The sequence below is a fragment of the Aphelocoma coerulescens genome, chromosome 17 (assembly GCF_041296385.1).
Source record: "Aphelocoma coerulescens isolate FSJ_1873_10779 chromosome 17, UR_Acoe_1.0, whole genome shotgun sequence".
In the NCBI taxonomy this organism is placed as follows: Eukaryota; Metazoa; Chordata; class Aves; order Passeriformes; family Corvidae; genus Aphelocoma; species Aphelocoma coerulescens.
The window spans coordinates 550447-566793 of record NC_091030.1 but is presented as its reverse complement, the minus strand read 5'-3'; the positions used below and the strand labels follow the sequence as shown (position 1 = coordinate 566793).

The window sequence follows — 16347 nt, the reverse complement described above, 5'->3', positions numbered from 1 at the left end:
CAGAGCAGCTGGGGCTGCCCCTGGATCCCTGGCAGTGTCCAAGGCCAGGCTGGACATTGGGGCTTGGAGCAGCCTGGGACAGTGGAAGGTGTCCCTGCCCATGGCAGGGGGATTGGAAGTGGATGGGCTTTAAGGTCCCTTCCAACCCAAATCATTCTATGATTCCAGGAGTTCCCTTCAATGACATCTGATGGTCACTCTGCAGCATCTCCCCATGCAGCACAAATGAAGGAAACTTTGAAGCAGAAACCTCAAGCACAAATACAATGAAGTAGCAGTGACAGTACCACAGTGGGATGTTCATGGGATGTTCAGGGAATGTTTAAGCTCAGGTGTCTGCGCCTGCCACACCACAGGGAATTCAGCAGTGCTGTCAGTGCCCCCCACTGCTGACAGGCGTTTGTCCTTTTCAAGTCTGGGTTTCTTTTTCCCCTTTTAAAATTGCTGACTCTAAAATATTCTCCTTGACATTTTCTCTACACTAGCAGGAGGGGTTTTTGTTGATTCTGGAAGCACTTGAAAACAGGGGAAATTGGCCAAGACATTCAAAAGTTAAATTAAAATCTGACTCTGCAAATAGCCAGTGTCAGTGGTGTGAATAACATCCCTCTTTGGGAAAAGATGTTGAGGCAAAGGGCAGAATTGAATGGGACTGAAATGCAGCTTAACACATACAGATAAAACTGATCTGGGGTTGGATAGGGTGACTTCCAAAGGAGATATTGGATATTTGGTTTCAAAATCATTGGTACCAATGGGGAACTTGTTGGTGGCTTACGGTCAGGACATTGCTGAGCTTGCCCTGCGTGGTTGGTGTGAGCTCTGTGAAGCCTTGGCGGTGAGAACAGGATTTACGGGTAGGGAATCTGCAGCCGTCACTGTGGAAAGCTTTAATCATGGGTTGTTGTTGGTGTCAGGGGTTTCTGTGTGCTCCTATGGATTAAAGAATGTATGATATGTCTAGAATTCCAAGAGGGATGTAAACAAGCCTCATGGTCTATAGGATCCTTTCCTGCTCGGAGGTGCCGCTGATGTGGTCAGAACAACCGTGCCAGGTTCTTCTTGAGAAGTGTTCATTTACTGACAGCAAAGCACATGAAATGTCATCCCTGGTGAAACATTGCTCTCTGCATCTGTGCCCACATCTTCTGGGGCCAAAGTTTCCACATTCTTGCCTCTTGCAGAGCTGTTGCGGTGGAAGCCTTTCCCCTTTAGAGCAATGTTGGGTTTTTTCTTTTTTTCAATAAAAAGACAAACAAAGCTATTTTCTGTTTCAGAATGCAGGATGGGATATCTCTGGAGAGATTAACCTTCTTTACAGAGTTGTTTTTTGTGGTTGAAAGAAGAAATCTGTTATCATTAGAATAATATTAAAAAAATCTGCACCTCATTATTTCCAGAAATAAAGCTGCCACAATGAGATTTATTAAGAATTGACTCGGGGTGAACTGAAGAGAGCTCCAACCCCAAAGAGTTTGTGTTCTAGAAAAAAGGCAGGAAGACAATAGGATGGACACAGGGGGAGCAAGAAGAGGGAATTGCTCTGCAATGTTAGTAAGAAAATATGTTCTTTTTGGGAAGGACTCTGAGAAGTGGCTTGGCAGATGTGCAGGAGCGTTTAACTCAGCCCCTCTTCACGTGTTCAGTGCTTGGCTGAGCTCAGTCACAGAAGGCAGAGAGGGGAGAGAGGCACAAAGGTCAGGACTGGCATGGCCAGGGCAGATGTAGAGGGCAAGAAGCAAGAGCAGGAGGCCGTGTTCTGTCCTTTTCCTGCCCTGCCCCTTCCCTCGCTTCCCTCCTGTACCTGAGCCCTGGGGAGCTGCTGGACCCCTGCCCTGCTGACCTGGCTCCTGCTGCACCCCCAGCCCCTTGGGAACAGCAGTAAAACTGTTCCTCCACACAACCATGAGAAGAGCTGTGGTTTGGCATTTGGCAGAGTCCCAGGGGTGCAGACAGAGAGCTGAGGCAGCAGTTTTTGTGAGCAGGCTGCTGCTACCTGGGGTGCCAGATCCCTCTGAGCTGTTCTGAGCCTCTGCCCCCTCCTGCACCTCTGGGCAGGGGTCATTCTGTTTTTTCTCCTTGGCTTTCTGTTTCGCTTCCTTTTTACCTTGAGGCCATCAACAGATTCGTTCCCTGATCTCTGGGTCTGCTTTGAAGACAAATTCTCACCTTTTAGTTACTGAAGGAATGTGAGGAATGAGGCCCCATGGCCACAGCCTCCCACCCAGCTGGGAGCTGTTCCTACATGCTGGGGAGAGGGAGCAAGGTGCTGCCATCCCTGGAGCAGGCTCAGGCCCCTGAGCAGTGCTGGTGGGCAGCGCAGGGCTCGGGGCAGGGTGGGGATGGACTTCATTGCAGACCTGAGCATTTCACTCCTCTGAAATTCTCGTTTGTGGTGCCAGTCCTAGAGCTACAGGTCCTGGGCCACCACGTAGGGTTTCAGCTTGTGTTAGCAGTTTTCTTGGCAATATAAACTTCAAGGGCAGATCCAGGGGTCGGTCAGAGAGGAGGAGTTGCTACGTGGCTGTGGGGGCTCCAGGGTGTTTGCAGCACATGGGAGCTGGCTGGGGAGGAGGAGGGGGGCTCCCACCCCATGGAGCAGGCGTGACCCTCGGTGTCACTGTGCTTGTATTTCGTCTCACACCTGCACCTCTCAGAGGTGGACGAGGCAGAAGAGCTCTGGTGCATCCAGCTGTCACCGTGGGGACTGTCACTGCCCCTTGCAAGTGCCAGGGTGGGCACTGTGCCATGCTCCGGCCACAGCTGGGGTTTAGGTTTAAACCACAGGCATTGTGAGTGTGCCGGTGCCCCCAGGCTCTGCAGTGGGCCAAGGCACGAGTTCCCTTCCTCCAGGGAACAGCTGGGAGCAGGGAATGCCCTAAAGTGCCCTCCCTGTTTGCAGGTGCCAGTGCAGGGAGTGACACAATGACACCTGAGAGTGTGTTTGTCCCAAAGCAGTGATCCAGCTCTCACCTCCACAGGGGCCTTGAACAGACACAAAGGGAAGAACTCCTTCAGGCAGTCCTGGTTCACCCCAGCTGGCTGTGGGACTGGCACAGCACATTTCATACAGCTGAATTCCAGTGCAGGGTGGCACCCACAGCCCGGGCTCCACCCGCAGCTGTGCCTGGTGCTGGGGGGGTCCTGGAGCCCCCATCTCACAGCACTGGGGGCAGGGGCTGGAGGGGGGTGTCAGCCTTTTCCTGCCTCTGAGCACCACTCAGGAGAGCTTTGCTGAGGTGCCCTTCCTGTCACCTATGGATGTCTGGCGATCCCAACAATCCACGCAAATGAGTCCAAGGATGGAGGAGACCCCACGCCACTGTCTGCCCTGGAGAGACAGGGAATGTCTGTCCTAAGAAAGCCATCCCAAGAAGATGCTCCAGGGTCTGGAGCCCTCTGCTCTGGAGACAGGCAGGGAGAGCTGGGGGTGCTCAGCCCAGAGAAGGCTCCAAGGAGACCTGTCAGCACTTAAAGGGGACCGATAAAAAAGATGAGGACAGAGTTTTTAGCGGGACCTGTTGCAATGGAACAAGAGCTGGTGGTTCTGAACTAAAATAGGGGAGATTCACACTAGATATAAGGAATAAGGTTTTTACAACGAGGGTGCCTCCTGGGACAGGGAGAAACCCCGCAATGGAAATTGCACTGACAGTCTGCCTTCCCCCCCTGCCCCTGCAGAGCACAGTCGGGGAGAACCGCTGGCTGCAAGGGCACCTGGTGCAGTCGCTGCTCCGGCACTGCGGCGCGCGCGGGGCGGCACGGTGGGCACGGCGCTGCCGGGTGCCCCCCGAGATGCTGCCTCGGGCCGTGGCTGAGGAGCTCCAAAAGCTGCACATCCAGGACAGGTAAATCCCCTCTTTGGTGCTTTTCCATGCAGATTGCTTGTCATACAAAGACGGTATATTTGCTTAAAATGTCTGCCACGATGCGTCCTTGGGGACGGACGTTTGCAAAGGCCTCCTCCATGTGCTCGGATCCTGCTGTGGCCCTGCACACGCTGCATTTGTTTGTCATAAGCCTGGAAGTGTCTGTGAAAGGGGCATTTTAAACTCATCCTGAATACACAGAAGCTCTGTGAGATTGTTTCATGCTGCAGGGGGTTCTTACACTTCCTCTGCCAGATCCACAGTGCAAATATTCATCCATTTTACTGAGGCGATTGCAGGTCTTTCAAAGTTTCCCTAGTTATTATTTTTTTAATGCTGATGATCTGGGGAAGGTCTCACAGATGGCCTTGAACACTTCATGTTCAGGGATCCTGGTTTTGTGGATCTGCTCTTTCTCCTCCTGCAGATCTGCACTTGTTCAAGCACTGTGTCACCTCAGGAAATACAACACAGACGTAATCACCCTCAAAACACTTCTCCAGAGAGTCCTTGGCTTTTTTGGAGCACAGGAAACTCTTGTCTGTCTTGGACATGCTCCTGCCTCACTCCAAAGCACTGCTGGAGCTGCTCTCCTCTTCCTCCTCCCTCCTGAAGCCGCAGCAGCCACCAGTTGGGAGCCAGGAAGTTTTTCCACGAGGGATAAGCCCTCAAAACACAAAGGAGTGGTTACAGGAGCATGGCTGAGCCACAGACTGTGCATCCAGAGATAAAACCCATCACTGCATCTCTGTGCTGTGGGAATCCTGTGCTGTGGAGGGAAGGCAGGTGAGGGTGTGCTCTGCCCTGCGTGAGGAGCTGGGACAGATGAATAAACCCCTTTGTCCTGCAGTTTACTCATGCAGTCATGATACCTGCTGTGGTAGCTGCTATAAAGTCAGCAGAGCCGTGGAACCCCATAAAACAGTCTGGCTGCCCTGGCTGTTGAGTAACAAAGCCACAAGTTCCCAGAGGGAGTTCACACTGCACACAACAAGGTGGCACCAGCATATAAATGACATCATCTGTCTCTGGTCACACCACACGGGGCTCCTGAGCTTTGCAGGTGAGAATATTCCTGGAGACCTGAGGCTGCACACCTTCATTAAATATTTTACACAAATATTGACTTCCCCATGCACACAAACCCACAGGAAGGAGTGTTTGTGCAGGGAGAGCTGCTCTGCTGCAAAATTGGGCACACAGCCTCCCAAACATAAGGTTGGTAAATAGCTTCCCAAATAATGAACCATTTCAAGTCTCTGTGGCAAAGAGACTATCCAGAAATGTGTGATCTGTCCAAGGGAGATGGATCTTTTTGATTAGTTTCTTTTCTCTGAGAAGTAGCTGGGTGTCATGGGGAAAGAAAGGGTCAGGGTGAAATAAGGGGAGTAAAACTTACCCCTCTTGCTCCAGTCCAGGATTTCCTCCCATTGCATGGCTTAAAACTGTTGCATCTGATTCTGTGCAGGGTAGAAGAGGTCACAAAAGCAGATAATTATGAGGACAGTAAGAAGAAGGACTATTACCAGCTTCCTATTGCACGGGAAAAGATTCACTTTCTGCAGACATGGGAGGAGACGCTGCAGTGCTGGGAGAAGGTGCTGCAGGTGAGCATTACAGGGGCTGGCCTGGCAGGGTCAGGGAGCTGGAACTCCATGTCAGGCTGGTGCACAGGACTGGATGTGGCCACTGGCATGCCGTGTCTCCCTCCCCAAGCCAAGAACAGCTGCTCCTTTAGGCTGGTTGGGTTTGGGGAAGGTGTTAGGAATTGTGCCAGGGAAGGCTCCCGTGGGCGACACAGGTGCTGTGAGAGTTCCTGTGTCTGTGGCAGTTGGCACAAAGAGCTGCAGGTGTTGGGCAGGAAATGCTCATGTCCTGGAGAGGCTCTCCAGGCTCCTCTGAGGCACAGCCAGGCTCTGGGTGCAGAACGTGTCTGTGTTGCAGCCTGGGCAGGTCGTTGGCGTGGACATGGAGTGGAAGCCGTCCTTTGGCATGGTGGGGAAGCCTCGTGTCGCCCTCCTGCAGCTTGCACTGAAGGATGAGGTGTTTCTGCTGGACCTGCCACGGCTCCTCGAGCAAGCTGAGGCAGAGGGGGAGAAGGAGAAGCTTCCCCGTTTCATCCAGATGCTCTATTCAGACACAGCCATCACTAAACTGGGTAACACCCCTCTCTCCTCCCCACCTCGGGGCTGCACAGAGCCTGTTTTGTCATCTTTGTCATTCCTAGATCCTCTTGGTGTTGTCATTCCCTAAATTCACTTGCCATGGAACCAGCTTTTGTAGCCCTGGGTGTTCAGGCACTGCCAGGCCGGGAAGCAGTGACCAGTGAACCTGGGAATGATAGAAATACAGGATCAGGAACCACAGAAAATCCTGAGCTGGAAGGGACCCACCAGGACCATCCAGTCCAACAACCCCACCCTGGGCATCCCTGGCAGCGCTGTCCAAACGCTCCTGGAGCTCTGGCAGCCTCGGGGCCGTGCCCATTCCCTGGGGAGCCTGGGCAGTGCCCAGCACCCTCTGGGGGAAGAACCTTTCCCTGCTCACCAGCCTGACACCCCCCGACACAGGTCCATGCCATTTTATCTCCCCATTTCAGGTCAGATCCAATATTCCTGATTTAACTTGCACTCTCAGATTTGGCATTGTCCCAGCTCCATACTAAGCCCCAGCTGACACCCAACCTTCAGTGGCTCAGGTAATTCTGGTGGGCAGAGCTCTCTGGGTGTGCTGTCCCTGTCCCAGAGCTGCTGTGCTGGACACCAGAGATCTCTGAATGACCATGCGTGGTTTTTGGAGGCTTTTATCAGGAGCTGCTAAACCTGGATTTCAGGGGCAAATTCAAAAATATCTTTCCCAGATTTTAAGTAAGTTGATCTTAAACTCAGCATTTTTCATCCACCTCTCTTCTCCCTTGATCTGCAGGAGTGTTTCCTGGGAACAGAAGAGACAGGAGCCAGTCTTGTTCTCTGTTTGAACAATCTTCTCACCAATGTTTATAGATATTTTGCCAGCATTTTGACTCTGAACTAGAAGAAGCTGCAGTGCATTAACTGTGATTTGAGTTTTCCACCTGTGTGATTTGGGATTTTTTTTTGTCTCCAGGTTATGGGATGTCTGGAGACCTCAGCAGCCTTGCAGCCACATGTTCTGCTCTGAAAGACACGGAGAAGCAAATGCAAGGTGTGGTGGATCTTCTTGCAGTGGACAAACAAGTAAGGATAAACACATGGAGATGTGGGAAATGGTGTCTCCTGCATGTGCTGGGGGATAACTGTCCTGAATCCACAGCACTGTCTGTGTGCATCCTGGATTGGCAGGGAGACAGCTGCATGAGTAAACAGACCATTTCCTGCAGAGGATTTGAGGTGTTGGGATTCTGTCAAGGAAGACAGAAGTATTTTGTTTTCATCAACTAAAATGTTAGAGCTTATGATACTGACAGCTTTTTCACAGCCTTTATAAAAGCTGTGAAAAGCTCTTGGAGACTCAGCTCCATTCAGCCAGGACAAGGTTTCTGAGCACAAGTTACACTTAGGAAGAGTAAGTTCTTGTAGAAATTCTGCTACTCCAAGACATGCATTATTGAAGCAGGTATGATGGAATTAACGATTTGTACAGAGCTCTGGTGTTCCTAGGAGGGCTGCTGGTGGGTTCAGCACAGGAATGTCTGGTCAGCTGAAGCACAGCTGTCCCTGGGCTTGCACATGGGAGCTTTCAGCAGTCTGCAGAAATGTTAAGCACAACCATTTTAATGGGTGAAATGTACAGAGCGTGTTTGAGGCTGTGGGCTGGGGTGAAGGAGATCTTTGGGATTGATAGCTTAACCTGGGAAATGCTGCAGGGGCTGACATAGCTGCCAGCAGCCATTGCCTTGGTTAACCTGAGAAAGGGCAGCTGCAGGAAGGGCTGCTGCCCAGGGTGTCACAGGAATGCCTTTTCCCACCAGGACTAGGGGGAGAAAGGTGCTGAACTGCCACTGCTGGTCCTTTACTGAGTGGATGCCCAGCAGCCTCCAGCGTGGTGAGCACCCTGCAGACCCCTAAGGAGCCTCATCCCAGCCCTGCTGCTCTGGTGCAGTGCTGGACAAGAATGCCCTTTTTGCCCTTCCTTGGCTAGGAAACAGATTTCTCTCCAGCAAGTGTTTGTTAAACAAATAACCCGACGCCGTGTTTATCTCCTGCCATCCCAGCCCTTGTCTGAGGGCTGGGGTTCAATGTACCAGGCACGAGATGGATGTGATAGGGCTGTGCCTGGCCCCAGCAGCTGCAACAGGAGGAGGTTTAAGAGCTGCTTTATAACCAGGTGGTTTCTATCTTTTTGTTTCCATCAGCTGCAGTGGAGGAAGGATGGCCGGAAGGTCGATGGACTGTCCCCGGAGCACAGCCACGAGGAGAGAGGGGTCAGGCAGGCAGAGAAGGGACTCAGCCTCCTGGTGCAACACGTGCTGGGAAAGCCTCTGGACAAAACAGAGCAGCTGTCCAACTGGGAGAAGCGGCCACTGCGGGAGGAGCAGATCCTCTATGCAGGTCTGGGCCCTGGCTGGGGCTGCAGGTGCCCAGGGCAGGCTGTGTTTGGCTGCTCTGTCCCCGGGAAGGTCGTTAAGTAGCAGAGGAAGAAAATGGCTTGGCAGATTAGTTCCTGTTCAGAAGAGTCAGCACATGTTTTGTTTGTCCTTTTGCGGACATGACTTTAATGGTTGAAGTTTAAACTGTCCAGTGATTCATTATTTCCCTTAGGAAGGAATTCCTGTGCTTTGCAGATTTTGTCTGATGAAACATCACCTCAGTGGAAACTCCTCTCAGTAACTGAAAGGAGGAAAGTCCACTTCCTTCTGCCTCATTTCACAGCCTTCCTGGGAAACAAATGCTGTGTTCATTTGTCACAGTGAAGTGCTTGTTAGAGCCAGGCTTGAAATGGGCAGATGTGGTGTCAGAAACTGCAGCACAGGCTCAGGGCTGTGGAGGGACCCATAGAGTTTATTGCTGATTACCCCAGAGTCAGAAGTCTGGGTCTAAATCTTTTCCTGGCGCATCAAAGGACAGTCTGCTGATGCAAACCAGCCCTTTGTTAAATTCAACTATCCTTGAAGCTGACACAGTTCCCACAAAAATTAATCACTGGGACTTGTCAGACTGGCTGGGAGAGTTCTCCCGTTCCCGTTGCAGGGAGCAGCAGCACACGGCCCTGAGTGTGGGCAGGTGATTGCAAACAGCTCGGGCAGTGCCTGCTGAGATACTGCATCTCCTGGGGAAGCTCCCTTCCTGTCAAGGGGTGTGATAAGGAGATGTGGGCAGGCTCGGGACAATGGTGAGGAACAGGGGCTGGCTGGAGCTACCTGGTGGTGGTTGGAAGAGCCACCCTGCAGTTTGCATTGGGTTGTTGGGTTAGAGTGGAGATGGCAGAGCCTGCCACTTTAGGAGCTCCTGCCTTGACCCCCTGTAACCGTGGGTTCAGCTGGGGTGCTCAGTGAGTCAGTCCTGGAGCTGAGGGTATGACCTGAGGGAGCTGCAGCTTCACAGTTGTTCACAATGGCTTTTACAAAGGTGGGGGCTCTTCTTGCCTCAGGAAAGCCTCTGGTTTACTTTTGAATGAGGCTCATCTAAGCTGGGGCCCACATTCTCCTCCCTGCAGCCTCAGATGCCTACTGCTTGTTGGAGATCTATGAGAGGCTCTGCAAGGACCCCGAGAGCTTCGGTCTGGGTTCAGACCTGACAGAAAGTCTGGTGGAAAAACAGAGCAAAAAACCCAGGGCAAAGAAGCAGCTGAATAAACAAGAAGCACCATCACCTTCTGGACAGGTTTGTAAACATCTTCAAAGAGCTGCTTGTTGCTCAAGACCCCTGCAGATCACACGCTGCAGCTCTGTCACACCATTCTCTGTGCACAGTTTCTCAGGGCTCTTGCAGCAAACATCCTCCTCACCCCTCCCTCCCGGGACACTATGCTCTCTCCTTGGCCTGCCTGGGTTCAGCTTTCCCTGCACCTTGAGGTTCACTTGTCTTTGCACAATGTGGGTGCAGATGGGTGTGCTGAGCCCAGTGAGCCTTGCTGGTGGAAATGCTCCTTCCACGTTTCCTCAGTGCTTTGGGTTTGGATTCTGTGGCCAAGGTTTCAAAACTCTGACTTCCTGACTTTTGCTTTTTACTGAGCTTCCACACCTTGCTTTCACACTGGGAATACCTCCTTTATTGTGTCTGGAGTAGAAGTCTGCAAAGTTAAAGCAAATGATCCATCAAAAATGCCTTTCTGCTGAAGGCTTGTCTCTGCCTCCCTGCCCACCACCACATTCCATGAGAGGCCTCTCCCAGGAGTTTGTGTTGTGGCAGAGCCTTAAAACTCCACCAGAGCTGTGGAACTCTGCTTAAGTATCTTGGAATGTGGCTGGTCCCTCTCAGTAATAAGGTTTTGCGTTTAAAATGGAACCATTCAGTTGTTTGTGCACCTTTGGAAACCTTGGCAGAAATCCCATTTTGTTACTGCCTGAGAAGCCTCAGCGTGTGTAACCGTGCGTCCTGAGGGGCCCCAGGTGCGTGCTGAGCTCCTGAAGTCCGTGCCCCTTGCGTGGCTGGGCTGAGATGCACTGGCTGTGTCCACCTCGTGTGTCAATGTGCAGCATCCCTTGGCCCTCAGCAGGCAGGAGAACAGGGCACTGCTGCCTGAGCACTGTGTTTGTGGGCATGTTGTGTGTTACAGCAGAGCTGGGTGGCTGCTGCAGAGGTGGGAAAAGTGAGCGCTTCAGGCTTCAATCACCTTGGAAACCCACGGGTCATCTTTGTGTTCTGTACAGTCAGATTCATCAGCCAAGAGGCACTTGGTAAAACCTGGACTGGGACACCCAAAAAAGCAGACTTCTCCTGGCTTGGCATCCTGCAGGACTCTTTCCCAAGCTCTCCTTCCCAGTGTTTCCTGGTCCACTCTCTGAACTGGGGCTAATGACTCTATTTTCCTCTATAAGCTTTTTTTGCTCTCTGCTGGCATGAAACGTGAGAAAAAAGCTCCATATGACAGTGCTGGCCACTGGATAAACACTGGCTGGGAGCCAGCTGCAGCTCCTGCACATCTGTCTGAACAGCAGCAGCAGCCAGGGGTGGTGTCTCCAACTGCCTCAGCTTCAGGGGGCAGCTCCATCCCTGGTCACGGCACTCTGGTGTCACAGCTGCATCCCTCAGGATCCTGCAGGAGCTGGTGCCAGCCCAGTCTGCCCAGTGCTGCAGAGCTCTGGGTGCAGGGACCAGCTGCTGGGAGCTGCAGCATCGCACCAGTGGAGCTCCTGGACATGAGCTGGTTCCCGTGGAGAGCCCAGGTGGAGCTGCCTGGTGTGCCATAGCATTCCCAGCTTGGGGCCAGCTCCTGCAGAGCTGATCTGCAGTGCTGGCTCCCTGCATAGCTGCTGGCCATGTCCGTCAGTCATCCCAGCTGATCCAAGCTCCTGGAGTTAAAAGCTGGACATTGGAAGTTCCTTAATAACTTCCCTTCTCCATGAATTTAGCTATTGTACTTCTGGGAGCCTCCCAGCACCAAAGTCCTCCGAGTGCAGGAACTCCCCCAGCAGCAGACATTGGAAATAAAACAAACAGAATTCAGGCACTGCCTATTTTTAACCTTCCAAAGATAACAGAACTGATGTGGTTGCTTTGTCTACCTGTTTCTACCTCTGTCTGTCAGATCCCTTTCCTGAATCCTAGCTTTGGCCCATGTTTATTAATTGCAGACTAATTCAGTAAGGAAACAGCAGCCTTGACGATGTTTCTGTGACTTCTTGAAGATGAATGTCTGTGCAGAGCACTGGAGACCAGGCTGGCACTTCTCCAGGCAAAGGCCGCAGCTCCCTGGGTCAGGTGGCCAGCTGGTCAGGGAGAGAATGGTGAATTCAGAATTAGCCCCATCATGTTCTGCCCCCTGCCCAGGTGGTGGTAGCAATGTGGACAGGATGAAAGGAGGATCTGGAGGTGCTGCAGAGCACAGGGAAATGGTGACACAGGGGGAAGAAGGCAGCTGGATGTGCTGTGGTGGGTGAACGCAGGGAGGAAAAACACAAATGTATTGGGAATCAGCCTTCTGCTCCTTATGGATCTCTTGCCTTTCTCTAGGAGTGCCAAGGACCCAGAATGGAGCCCTCATGTCCCCCTGCCCCCATCTCCCCCCGGGAGTTCAGCGTGGTGTGTGACAACATGCTGCAGGGCCTGGGGCGCTACCTGCGCTGCCTGGGCGTGGATGTCCGGCTGCTGGACAATGAGGATGACCACAGGAAAGCTGCTGAGGTGAGTGCACAGCTCCCATCTCCATGGGGACGTGATGCTGCTTGCTGGGGAGCTGCACTGGTGCTCAGGCTGCAGGAGCTGCCCTGTGGGTGCCTCCTCCCATCCCTGTGCTGAGTCCCAGCTCTTTGGGTCACCCCGAGCTCTGGCAGCTGGAATCATCTGGTCCCTGCAGTGGTATGTGGCCTTGGGTCTCCACTTCCAGGAGAGAGGAGGGGAGCAGTGATTGCTGTGATCTCACCCTTACATGTGGCTGATTGTGTCACTGGCAGCTGGGGCAGTTCAAGTCATGAGAAGAGCACAAGTGGAGTGTAAAGATCACAGAATCACAGAATAGTTTGGCTGTGCATCCCTGGCAGCGCTGTCCAAACGCTCCTGGAGCTCTGGCAGCCTCGAGGCCGTGCCCATTCCCTGGGGAGCCTGGGCAGTGCCCAGCACCTGCTGGGGGAAGAACCTTTCCCTGATCTCCAACCTGAGCCTGCCCTGACACAACTTCAGGGCATTCCCTCAGGTCCTCTCCCTGTCCCAGAGAGCAGAGATCGATGTCCGCCCCTCCTTTTCCCCTCACAAGGAAGTTGTAACTAACAATAACTCAGTCTCCTTTTCTCCAGGCTGAACAGACCAAGTGTCCTCAGCCATTTCTCATACATCTTCCCCTCAAGGCCCTTCACCATCCTCATTGCCCTCCTGTGGACTCTCTCTCTAATGGCCCAATGTCTGTATGTACATCCAGCGTTGCCCAATCCCAGGTGCAGAATCTGGCACTTTTCCTCATTGAGCTTCATCTGGTTGGTGATTGCCCAGCTCTCTGATTTGTCCAGCTCTCCCAGCAGGGCCTCCCTGTCTTCGAGGGAGGTGACAGAAATATCCAGCCCACACAGTGTGTGCTATCAAGTGTGCACGGATCACCCGGCCTGGTGTGCAGGATGTTTCCTCTTCAGATGTCTGCTTGGCCTGAATCCGGGGCAGGCTCTAACTTCTGCAGAAATAATTAATATCTCCTCCCTGCCAAACTCGCACAAGTCATTTAAACAAACTGGTTCTCAATGCCTCCCCCCAGAGCCCTGTCTCCACTCCTCATCCCGATCCCTTATCGTGCCACGGACAGGATGTTTGACATTGCTTTCTCTATGGTGACCGGACAAACATCCTTTCACTATCAAAAGCCCTTGGAGTGTTACTGTGTTGCAGAGCCTTTGATCTGGGCTTGGATAATCAAAGATAAAAATAGACTCCTCCCACCCTGTTTTATAGCTGGCTGGTCCTGATTGAATCAAAGTTGAATGTTGACCACTCTACACCCAAAGACTTGGGAATGTTATTGCAAAGGCCAGCAGAGGGTTTGGATCCTGGTCACTGAGTAGAAGACAGACAGTTTGGGCGTTGTCCCAGCACAGTCTCAAACTGGTGCCACCAGGAACACCTAAGAGTGTACAGGCTTAGTGTTTGTTCTTCACTAAAGTCTTGTCACTCAAAGGATTTATCGGTTATATTACACATTTCCTTGTGCCAGGATCTCCTGCAGCACCTGGCATTTGCTCCTTACTGTTCTCATTCCTTCTCTTTGTTACAGTGGCTTCAAGCATTGGTGGGCACATGGGTCTGGTCCTTCACCCTCTGTTATTTGGGATCAAGCTTAAAAGCCTGAGAACTTCCCTGGCTGTGCTTGGGCAGTTATGGATTGTATTCATTTTTTTGTTTAGGCTAGCACATGTGGCAGGAATGGGTTTGGCAACCCCCATTCCCATGGATGTGAAACCCTTGTCCTGTGTTCTGCTTCATGTTGTGCTGTTGTTATTGACTAAATGTTTTATCTTGGACATGTCATGGTGAGTTTATCGTGCCAGATCTGCAGAGGTGTGAGAGCAGGGCCTCTGGCACCACGATCCACTGGATCCCCTCTGGCTGACCAGATCTAGTGGTGGAGTTGGCAGTGATCCACCCTTTGCACTTATTCCCATAAGCAACATGTTATTCCCAATTAATACAAGATTCTTTACTTAAAATTGTGCCCTGTGCCTGTTGTGTTGCTACCCAGGTCTTTCATACCCATCCCTGGAAATGTTCCAGGGCAGGCTGGATGGAGGCTCTGAGCAGCCTGATCCAGTTGAAGATGTCCCTGCTCACTGCAGGGGAGTTGGAACAAGATGACCTTTAAAAGATCCCTTCTAAACCAAACTGTTCTATGATTCCATCTTGTCTTCTGCAAACTTCTCTTTGCAGAGAATCCTAAACCTATCTTTTGAGTTTTCCAGATAATTGGAAGGAGATGGAAAGGAGGAATGTTCCTCTTTTCTCTGCAATTTTGCAGCATCAGGCAGAGCAGTGGGATCCTTCCCATACCAACCCTACAGGATCACCCACCAGCCTGAGTGACTGCAGTAGATCCTGCAGTGTTGTACCTCAGGGGCAGAGCAAAAGTTTTTAAGAGAATGTTGGTAGTCTCTTAGATTTCTAATAAAAGACTCAGTGGGATCCTTCAGTTGAGTTCTGGGCTGGTTTACTTTATTTTTATAATGGACTTTGCTCTTGGTCTTCAAAATCATCCTCATCTCTAAGAATAATCTGATGCTAAGGCAAACCTGGTATCTTTTGAAGTGTGCTAATAACCAGAAGGCAGGTAAAACTGGCTTCCTGAGGCTCCCATGCTGTGGAAGATTCCCTGGCAAGGTTACACCTACCCTCCAAACCTGCAGGTGAACCAGCGAGTTGGAGAGGAGGGCCAGGCTGGATGGATCTCAGGAGCCAGATGGAGCATTGTGCACCCAGATCTAAATTGCCCTAGACTGATACAGAGCCAGGTGACACAAAGGGGATTTTAATCCTGCAGTGAGCAGATCTTCACCTAATGGGGGAATCTAATCTTGGATCTTGTCTCAGCTTTGACTGGCTTTTTCCATATTTTTGATGTAGATGACATTCTCCAGGTTTGCTGGTCTTTTTAGTCTGGTGGGGAGCTAAATTCACAGAGGGCAGATGAAGAACTGTGTTGCTTTTAAGATCAAGACTTGGCTTTTGATGTTTGGTCAGCAGGAGGAGAAGGTCTTTCATTGGAGACCTTGATACAAATGGGTCTGCACTGAGAAACAAAGCTGGATGGATGGTTTGGTGTGACACTTAAGGCCATGTTACAAAACTCTGTGATAACTCCATGCAATTTATACTTTTCAGGAATGCTGAAAAGGAGTTTAGGGTTGCAATACTGGCAGGGCTGGACTGAGGGTGCTCAGAGCTGTTAAGCTCTTGGTTTACTGTCTGTTTTAAAAGATGGGATTACAGGGAGAGGCTCTGGGTTTGGATTGGGTTTTGTGATCCCCTTCTCCAGCAGATCCTTGTCTGGGTGCTTTCCCAGCACATATCCTGGGGCAGACACCTTCTGTCCACTCCCTTTTGGTCTGAAGTGGGGCCTTGCTGGCCCAGGCTCAGGATCACTGCAAGGGGGACACGGCTTTTCCTGGACTGCAATTTGGCTCTTCAAGGACATGTGGCATTGCCCAACATGTGTCTTGCACAGACTTGGCAAAGTTTAACTTACAAATTCACAGCCTTGTGCTGCTGTTTTCTGGAACCTCCTTTGGCCTTGGTTCAGGACGCTTTAGGTTGTCACAAATCATCCTGCTGCTGGTGCTGGCTTGGAAACAAAAGGGCTCTCTCTGCCCTCTCTCCTCAGTCGCTGCCCTTCCAGGTCTCTCTGACAGTAATTCCTGTGGGTTCATTCATTTCTGCAGGATGGAAGTTGGCTGAACAGGCAGGCATGTTACGGGCTGAGCAGTAATACCAACAGATCAGGGAGTGCTTTCTATCTACAAGGTCTGAGCCTTTTCCAGAGGAAGTTGATATTATCTTTGTAATAGATTGTGAAACTGAGGCCAAAGCCCTCTCTGCAGCACTTGGGCTGGAGCACAGGTCCCTGACATCCATGCCAAAATGCTGCCCTGGGTGTTCCTTTCCTCTCGTTTGCATCCCTGACCACACATCCCCCCATGCTCCCAGTGCTGCCTTCCCTTGTTGCTTTTGGAGGAGAAGAAGGAATTGTGCCCTTTTCTCCAGCACATACCCTCTGTGGTCTCAGTCAGATGTGTGCTGTCACATGGCTTTTCTGGCTCTGCGTGCTTCTCCCAGTCGTTGTTCCAGAGGCAGAAAAACATGTTGGAAGAGTTATTGCTTTTCTCCTTTTTATTTGATGTTCTTTGCCTGTCTCTGCAGAGCCATTTAGA

The 16347-nt window shown here is 51.5% G+C and overlaps 1 protein-coding gene across 12 annotated transcripts in view; it reads left to right on the top strand.

The window, feature by feature from the left end:
* The window catches only part of EXD3 (exonuclease 3'-5' domain containing 3), a 214431-nt gene that overhangs the window by 92713 nt on the left and 105371 nt on the right, over window positions 1-16347 (top strand). For all 12 annotated transcript variants that reach the window (XR_011155543.1, XM_069031640.1, XM_069031645.1 and 9 more), the window contains 7 exons: window positions 3682-3848; window positions 5338-5476; window positions 5814-6027; window positions 6975-7084; window positions 8203-8398; window positions 9504-9670; window positions 11963-12133. Coding sequence is in view for 11 of the 12 variants with exons in the window: in XM_069031640.1 (XP_068887741.1) it covers window positions 3682-3848; window positions 5338-5476; window positions 5814-6027; window positions 6975-7084; window positions 8203-8398; window positions 9504-9670; window positions 11963-12133 (1164 nt within the window). In the remaining variant the exon portion in view is untranslated. The remainder of the gene's footprint in view (window positions 1-3681; window positions 3849-5337; window positions 5477-5813; window positions 6028-6974; window positions 7085-8202; window positions 8399-9503; window positions 9671-11962; window positions 12134-16347) is intronic.